This window comes from Cavia porcellus, unplaced genomic scaffold, assembly GCF_034190915.1.
Source record: "Cavia porcellus strain 051 isolate PalLab524CR breed Dunkin Hartley unplaced genomic scaffold, mCavPor4.1 scaffold_20, whole genome shotgun sequence".
In the NCBI taxonomy this organism is placed as follows: Eukaryota; Metazoa; Chordata; class Mammalia; order Rodentia; family Caviidae; genus Cavia; species Cavia porcellus.
In genome coordinates this window covers 28139273-28148925 of record NW_026947503.1, presented here as the reverse complement: position 1 = coordinate 28148925, position 9653 = coordinate 28139273, and the positions used below count along the sequence as shown (strand labels likewise).

The 9653-nt window shown below is 37.4% G+C and overlaps 1 protein-coding gene across 19 annotated transcripts in view; it reads right to left on the bottom strand.

Moving 5' to 3' along the window:
* Positions 1-2793: 2793 nt before the first annotated feature.
* The window catches only part of Tcf4 (transcription factor 4), a 331213-nt gene continuing 324353 nt past the window's right edge, over positions 2794-9653 (bottom strand). For all 19 annotated transcript variants that reach the window (XM_063231576.1, XM_063231579.1, XM_063231575.1 and 16 more), the window contains 3 exons: positions 8294-8523; positions 7759-7899; positions 2794-7571 (listed from right to left, as the gene is read on the bottom strand). In XM_063231576.1, the coding sequence (XP_063087646.1) occupies positions 7763-7899; positions 8294-8523 (367 nt within the window). In that variant the 3' untranslated portion in view covers positions 2794-7571; positions 7759-7762. The remainder of the gene's footprint in view (positions 7572-7758; positions 7900-8293; positions 8524-9653) is intronic.

The following is a 9653-nucleotide window of genomic DNA, read 5'->3' as shown; positions in this document are numbered from 1 at the left end:
CAGAAGCTTATCGACTCTCCTGTTTTTGAAAGAAAGTCCATGAAAAAACTGAAGAAGATAAAAGTGAAACAAAACCTGAACCTGGGTGTAGGTGGTGCACAGGCACCATGTTAAGGTGGAGACCAGATTGGCCTCTTGGGAAATGGGACAGAAGAGTCACCACAGGGTCCAGTCAGGACAGTGACATGTTCCCTGATGAGCATGTCATTGCTTTCCTCCTCTCCTTCTAGGGACACCCGCAGGCCACACATGCATGCGTGCTCACACACACACACACACACACACACACACACACACACACACGGTCAGAAAATTCTTTACAAAACCCAAGTTCCCCTGTTCTAAAAAGCCTGTCCTTTCTTTCCTTAAGAACAATACGTTTCTCACCCAGGAGCTGGTTATGGTCTCAGCCGGCTGGCCTGATTCTGCATGATCATTTTGACTTTTGCACTTGGCAACTTTCTGCTTCCTCCTAGAAAAATGTTCATGCCAACAGTAAAGCTATTTTACTTCTAAATATAGCGTAACAGATGTGAATGAGGACTGTATTATCTTCTGTTACACACAGGGTCTTTCTTTTACTGAGAAAAGCCAGTCGATAGGCTCAGCTACCTCAGTCGAGGTCAGTGAGATTGGTATGATTCCTTTAAGCTATGGTTACCTTACCCCAGATTGGTGTAAGTGTCTGTACCTAGAGATTCCATCAATTTTTAAAAACCTGAATATGACTCATACATGTGAATTTTCCCTATTGAGTGGTTTCATTCATCTTCAAATTATTCACAATTCAAAATACAGTATGAAACACACCTTTAGACATGTATCTTTGCATAGGATAATTGTCATTTTTGGGTATAGATTCGTCTGATCTAGCACTTTCGACGAGTACCTGGGTACAGGCTAGATTGCTGATTTGACTTGTCAACCTGAGGCATTTAGCATCTATGTGGGGCTGTGCCCAGGGTGCACATGCTTCTAACTGGTGACATTGAGTTTCTATTTCTGAACATATTTGGGTTTTATGTGATAACATTTGTTCATCAAACTTTCTAAATTTATCTTGCATGAAGACAAAGGTGATTCTGGGTCCTCTCACTCTTCTAGTTCTTTCAAAACTGGCCATGTTTCTTAATAACTCAAGTTATGAGTATCAAGAATGTGGACTTGTAGCTAGCTTGAAGCAGCAGCTGGCTTCCTGGCCATGAGCACTTCTGGCTGGTACAGCATGAGGGGCACAGGCAGAATATAAACCGCTGGTGCTGGAGTAATGTGGAAATATGCAAGTTCTTATTTTCAGTCTTTCCCTTAGAAAGGACCACACGTGACACTTGTTTGGCTGTTAGCCAAGAGGAAGGTGGTCTACAAACGAAGTCCAGAACACAAATTTCACTTGGTTTTGTATGAATGGATCCAATTATGGGAGTCAAAATGATCCCTTATTTCAATTTCTGTGAATTCTCTTATTTCTAACAGCCTTAGGATCTTAACTTTTGGATATTTTAATTCCTCCAGCAATTTAAGTTTTCTTTGAAAATGAATTAAAGGCTAACTTTAATGTACCTTACAATGTGGTCCTTTTAAATAAAACACGGTTAATGATTACATGAGAGACACTGACGGATCCCCAGGCTCATTTACCCCTTTTTAGTAGTAGTTTATGATCAAATATAATACTAAAAGACTAAATGCTTGTGGCTCTTTTATATATATTTAAAACACACAATAAGAACATAAGAACATCTCAAATCATTTAGAAGGTCAAAGGGTTATCAACCAAAATCTTTGGAAATTTCATAAAATTTAAGTATCTGCAAACAATCCAACCAAAAAGGAAAAAAAAAATCTCAACATTTGGCTATGGAGGGCACTTCACATGTGAACCAAATGGTGTTATAACATTTCCTTCAGATAAACTAGTCACTAAATCCCATTAGAAAGAATACAAGAGCAATTATCGGAGACATCCCCAAATACCACGCACTCAGAACATCGTGTCACGAAATGCCCATCTACGTGGCTTTCCTTTACACTGCATACATCACTTTACATCTCTACAGTGCAATGTTGAAACAGCCTCCAAGTTTTGTAAAGCAGATCGAAGTGCATTCTACAAAAATATGAACTTACAGTACATAACACTGAATAATTTTAGTCTGTACATTTCTCCCCTCCCATCAAAGGTGACACACATAAGTTTGTACAAGTTAGGGGAAAAAAATCTGGTTGTTTACATCTGCATTAAGAGTCAACAGAGTCAACCAGAAGTTGGCGGGGTGGGTATAGTTTGAGAAAGTATAAATACAGTGTAATGTTAATTGTGGTTAACAATATTCAACTTTTAACAAAGTGATACAAAATAAATCTTTTGACTGAAAAGATCTAGTTGAGAACGTTCTACCAAACAACCGACCAACTGATCCAAAGGTTAAGGCTGACATGACTTAGCAACCTGCAGCACAACCAAAAACATTGGCGCAGTTCAGAGCTCTTCAAATGCATAGCTTCAGTAGCACGTTAACTCTATTCCTCCAATTAGTTAATCCTCTAGACAGTTTTCTCTTTGTTTTGCATGCAACCCATTCCATTTTCATTAAGGGCATCTCTTCCTTGATCAACCATGTGCTTTGCTTTTCAATTTTCTTTTAATTTAAATTTTAAAAATTTTTCTGTGTTTTGTCTTTAAGCTGCCAATACCTCCAACACTTGGAAATATAGTTATAGATGCCATCTTATAGAAGAGAATCATAACTATATGGACAATGCAAAATGAAATGAAACAAGTGTCAGAAACAGTTTATAAAAATGGCACATTTATTGCTACAGAACGGTCATGTACATGACTTCATTGAATACTACAGATGGAAACAGGTAGTGGCCTAGACCAAGCTGGGTTTGTTTTTGTCTCGAAGGAAACTCCAGCACACAACCTGTTTGGACACTTCTACAAATCAGAAATACACCAAAAACATGAAAAAATCGAGGCACTCAGCCACACATTGAAAACAAGGTGTAACTGTTTATCTTTTTTTTTTTTTTTGAAATGTTTTCCCTTTTTTTCTTTTTTTAACAATTTTTTTTTTAGTTTTTAATGCTGCAGCTATGTGTACAGTCGCAAAAAATTTCCCCGCTGCGACCTACAACTAAAAACAAAACAAAAACAAAAACGAAAACAAAACAAACAAAAAAGCTACCATACAGTTTCATCTTGGTAACACATGGCAAAATAACATCTTTTAAATAGTAAAATAAAGTAACAAACTTTTACTCATAATGATTCCAAAAATCTACAAAGAAGAAATATTCAGAATCTGACAATTTTTTTTTGTAATATTCATGGTATAAAAGGATTGCTCCTGCGAAAAATAAGCCAAATATATTTTTTATTTTTAAATTTAGGGTTTTTTTTCCTACTAGGGTGTACTACAGTCTATTTTATAGCAAAAAGAGCACTAGACAAACAAAGCTTTATAACAAAAAGCCAGGCACTGATACATGGTAAATCTCTGCTTTTTTTCTTATCTTCACTTAATTGCATCACAAGTAACAAGAATGAAAAAGGCCACAGTTCATATATTTTCACCATTACATATGTCTATAATACTTGAAATGAGTATGGCAAAACCAGCACTGCACAAAGATGAGTCCACTTCAAGTCCCATGAGAAAGAGCGTGTCTCTAAAGAAAAACAAACAAAACCAAAGCAAAATAAAGAGAGGCCTAAAGGCCTTGGTGCCCCATTGTGTTGGAATTCATCATATTCCATCTTGACTTTTTTTGCTTCCAGTCAGCCAGCAGACTAAATTTTTGTGCTCATTTATGCTGAAATGGTTTCACTCCTGACTCAAGTTCACTTTTGGACACAGATCATATTCTGCCTGTTGGATGCAAAGACGAAAATCCTCTTAACCCCCAGTCTCAGTTCAGCTCCCTCCCCACTCCCCAACCCCTCAACAAAATAAAGATTATGAATAAAAAAAAATTCAATAGGAAAAAGTGAAAAACAAAAAAGGAATCGGAAGACTGAATCAGAACCAGTTGCACCACTGGGTGGACTGACAGTTGTATAAACATTAGTGTTCCTTGCAGCTACACAGAAGACAAATGGTAAAAATTTCTAGATGAACAGATCCCTATTCTGCATATTCATAAATTACTTGAATGTGGAGGTGGATCAACTGTTCCATGTTGCTTTCAAAGTCCAAGTTTCTTAAACCGATCCCCAGCCTAAGTAGTATCATATATACGATATATCTATCTACCTATTATATATATATATCGTATTTATGATCCACTACATATACATACATATATATATGTATATATATATATATATATACATATATATATGAGCATGGACCCTTATGAAATTTCTGTATAGCACTTTAATCCTGTCTTTGCTAATTTAAATTCAAAAGTCCAGTGCAGGATACCAATATCTTACCTGGGTTTGAAAATTATAAAACAACAAGAAAAAACACACTACAAGGCCACATTCCCTTTCTTCTTCTTTTCCTCCTCCTTCTTCTTTTTTTACTGGGGATACAACCCAATAAAAATACAGATAGGTGCAGATCGTGTTTCTCCACCAAGCAAACAAGCAGCAAGCAGTTTCTGGTGGCCCTTAGGAAGTTTTCACTTAAGTCCAAGGGGAATTCAACAATAGAGGTATTACATTACTAAGTAATGAATACATCAAAGCTGGTGAACAAGAAATTGCAGCTTTTACTCTGTTTGAGTGAGAACAAAATATAAAGCACCAATTTAAAAAATAACCAAATGACTACAATTTAATTTTTTGCTTTGTTTACAGGTTTGAAAACTTTAATTCAGCTCTATTAAGCACCTTTATGATAACACGTATCAAAAGTGCCATTCTTAAAATGTACATCAACGCAGGGAGTGTTTCCAGTTCCCTAAAGAGTAAACACCATACTTCTTCTGTACACTTATCCTGAATGTGATCAGAGTATACCTGCTTCCTATATAATATTGTTCCTAGGGATACCCGCCTTGGTAGACTATACAAAATGAGTGCAGAATGTACCACTAAAAGGAAATCTTTAACATACTGAGGGAACAAGTACACATGGTTTCCATTATTCAGGGAGGAGGGGAGAGTATACATTGTCTTCCATGCCCTTCTTTGAGACCCTTTGTTCGTACATGTCACAGGAAAGCCCCCATATAACTTTTCAGGAAGTTTGATTTCTGCTCTTCTCCTAAGGTTGTAATCCACCTCCACATTTTAGAAACTTATTAACAAATCAAAGGTTTTTTTTTTTAGTTTTATCGCTACTGAACATATTTACAGTTTTCAACACACACACACAGCTAATCAAAATGTTCATGGGTTTGTAAAAGATGACCACGTGATAACTATCTTATTTGTTCTTACATTTTCAGAAAGGAACATAAAATTCAGATTCTTGTAGCTCACTATTTCATTTAAATGAGACTTCTTTTAAACCACACAGTTTAGAAAAACAAAAACTGATACAATGTATTAAAACACATAATAACAAGAGTCTACATGTAAAAATATAACTTTTACATACACAATTTCAAAATAATGATACGTTTGCCATTTGTTGCATAAAATTTACAAATGTATTTCATTACTATATAACTGGCAAAACAGGAGAACAGATGGAACATTTAGACCATTTTGATGGATTTATGGCATTTACTCAGTGCTGATAGGTGGAAAAACTACTTGAACAGGGATTGTTTTTTCTTAATACATGCCAAGATTGTGTGGCTGTAAAAATAGAAACGAGTTAGAGACAAAAGGGTGCTGACAAATACTTAACTAGGAGCACTATCTGTTTACTGCACTATACACCAAAGTCAATCATTATAAAGATTTATGATGGAAATTGGTTCAATTGTGCCCAGACGTCAAAGCTAGCTATCTGATGAGTTGCTGTGCCATAGCTTGATCTATGTTTCTATCAAATATGGTAAGTATAAACTTCATTCATACTGGCCAGAGAAATACTGCACTACCCCTCCTCAAAAAAGTGCAACTTAATGCTTTAGGACTTATAAGGCTTGTTATAATGCTGCATGATGACTGAATATTGGCATTTTTCAGACGAAGGAGGAGGCAGGTTAAGTCATCTACTTTTTAGTAAACCCATTTTGAAAAAAAAAATTAAGAAAGCAACAAAATCAATCAGCTCTGTCACACTACTTGCAATTTTCTCATTTGACAGTTTTTGAACTTTGTTTTTTTTGTTTTTGTTTTTTTCCAAAAATCTGACCATGTATTCAGAAACGCCTCACTGCACACTACTTCGGCTACACAGGTAGGTAACACTTTAATCGTTTTGTTAAATCACAGCCACTTTGATTATGTTATGTTTCCGATGATATAAACATTGGAAGGCACAGTGGTAACATTGTAGCATTCTAACCTTGTACCTCTGAAAATCCCAGAATAGGGTCACAAATGCAACACTACAAGTCAGACAAACTCTTGTTGCCATGTCTTGGTAATGGTGCTTGTAATATCTACACACGATGTGACTTTTAAGTCCGGTGTTCCCAAAAGACTGGAGAAACAACTTTCTACTTATTTATGAATGAGAAGCAACTTCAGGGTCAGCATTTCATCCTGCACTGTGCCCCTCCAGAAGCAGAGTTGGCACTACAGGTTATGATAACAAACCAGAGAGGGGGACAGAAATAAGACCAAAAAAAAAAAAAAATTCCCCAAAAAACCAACAGCAACAAAGAACAAAACCAAAAAAAGAAAAAGAGAGAAAAGGAAGAAAAAAAAAAAAAAAAAAAAAGGAAAAAATTCGTATTTACAGTAAAATCTTTCTTTTAAAAAAGTTAATCAGTACTATTTTTTTACAGGAGAAAAAAGTCTGAAACAAATGAACAAAAGCTTACCATAGTCACTAAATTTTTAATATATATTTATATATATATTTATATATATATTTGTCATAGGTCTATAAGATCCATCTGTTCCTCCTACCCTAAGGAATGGCTAATGTCATCACTTCGTTGTCGTCAGGACGTTTGCTGGTTTTGTTATTAGGGCAGCCGAGCTTCCCCTATTCAATATCCAGTAATTATAAACACTAGCTGACTTGAATACCAACAAAAACGTTCATGTAGTTTTCTTCAGAAGTACACTTTTTCATTATTGCAAGTTTACAATTTTTTAAATTAAATATTTTTTTCAGACTTACAAATTAATTATATTTTTTTTTTTCCAAAAGAAGTTTAGGCACAAATGCATTGTTCCACAGTGTGGAGAGATTGCCATTCAGTCTCTGGGCTGCGTCTCAGCCTGTACATACTGCTTTGCACATTCTGAATGATATGTTAAAGAAAGTCGTCCCTCAAGTTGCACTTTTTTCTTTCTTTTTTTTGTGTGTTTTTCTGTTTTTTGATAATTGGGAATGCTGAAACCTCTTGCGTCTGCGATTCATAACTACTCAGACTTGTCTTATATTACAAAAAAGGGGGTTAAGGAGAAGTGTTTATGTGGGTTTAAGATAATACAGCTGTTAAGGAAGTGGTCTCTTGTTTTAATGAAGCAATGTGGCAACTTGGACCTGAGAAAAGAAAAAGAGAGAAGAATTAATTAGTGTTTTCCTGAAAGAGGAGGTGCTTTAAAAAAAGGCATTTTTTTTTTTTTTTTCGAGAAAGAACTATCTGTTCATTTGGGTCAGACTTGGCTGTTCTGGCTGGGTGTAGGCGAGAGGGATGCGTGAGGATCTCAGAGGTGGGGGGGGGACTTGCCCTTTCACATCTGTCCCATGTGATTTGATGTGTCTCCCATTCCAGGGTGTGGGCCAGCCAAGGAGAGGGGCGGAGGCTCTGAGGACACCTTTTCTTCCTCCCTTCTCTTTAGACAGGCTGCTTTCGGATTCAGGTTTCTTTCTGTGGAGGATGAGGGCACAGGGTGTTTTGTTAACGCCGAGGTTTCTGGTAGAGGGTTGCAGTCCCCTCCGCCTCCATTTCTCCCACCTCCTGGCTCAGCTTCACTTCACAGTTAGGAAACGTGCACTACGGCGATTCAATGGGTTGGTCACCATTGAACTGCACAGATAATCTGTACCAGTATTTTCAGTTAAAAAAAAAAAAAATCGGTAAAGCAAGTGAACTAAGCTCTTCTGATAACTGACAGTACAAACTGAGACTACCATGTAATGCTAATTGTAAGAGAATCCTATAGCTTAATTATCAGACAAGGACTGCTGCTTTATAGATTTAAAGATGATGGCTTGGCTGTCTGCTCCTGCTCACGGCTGAATGTTGCTCTTGACTCACTGACCTCGGACTTGCTGCTCCAAGCTGAGGATGACGGCCACGGCCTGGTGGAGGATCAGGAGCTTGGTCTGGGGCTTGTCGCTCTTGAGGTGGAGCTGCACCATGCGCCCGAGCTCCTTGAAAGCCTCATTGATGTCTCGGACCCGCAGGCGTTCACGGGCGTTGTTAGCCATCCTTCGCTCCTTCTCCCGCTCAGCCTTCTGCTCCGGGGTCAGGTCCTCATCATCGTTATTGCTGTGGGACAAAAGGGAGGAGACATTTTCTAACGGTGTGGGGAAGAGGAAGGTACTTAAATAATTACTATGATTTTTCCCGGAGTTGTTACGGAATTTTCCCTTTTTAATGTGTCCTTGGCAGAATTTTATATCCACTTGACCTTGCGACGGGTTTGGATGGCTGTGAAAGGCAATATACAATGCATTTAGTTTTTCAAATAACACATTAAACAATAGAGGGCCAAAGTGTGCCCACTGTAGTGTGCAAAAAGGGAAACTGGGCATTTTAAAGAGTTACATTCTGCAAAGCAGGCCTCCACCAATTTATTCTGAGCTTCCTCAGCATGATCATACTTGAGAAAAATTGTTTATGCGAAATCTTTTTAAAACTTTGACATCTGAAACCTAGGGAAAATAAGTGACTGAAAAGAAATTTTGATAGGTAAAGCAAATACAAGGCAGGTTAACAAGAGTAAGACAAAAGTCCTGTATTGAAAACACCAATCAATGGGAGTGGAGACAGTGCGCTCCAGCCTAGGTGCTCCGCCCTAGCTGGAAGGTCTGAAGGTCTTGCAAATTCACTCACACTACTTGAGCCTCATTTTCTTCATGTAGAGAATAAAATGTTGGTTAAACATCACTTACAGGTTTTAGTATGGATGTTTATAATCCCAAAATAAATTGGGGAAACCTATATTGCCTGTATCCATGGTAAACAATATAAGTCCAAAGTCTACTTCTCATACAGTGCCGTGACCTCACCGTGAGTCACAAGTGAAGGCAAACAGGAATCTCTGTAGGAACCAAATGAGTCTATGACTCATCACACAAGGATGATTGGGCCCAGTACGGACTAGAAAGATAAGATCACATCCGACCATTTCTGAGTGTCATTGTGACCATTTACAGACTTTTAAATGGGAGACAAATAGCATGATGAGTCATCTAGAAAGAATAGCATCTTGATAAGATTTCGAGCCAAAAGGGCTTACGGTATTTCCAGTGCTATCACACAGAAAGGGGAGGCTTGGAGATATCTGGGGGCTCAAGAAGACAGAACAAAACACCAGATGACCAATGTGAACTACTATTAATAATAATTTACCTGGATATAAGGACATAAAAATGAAGAAACATCAGTGAAAAACA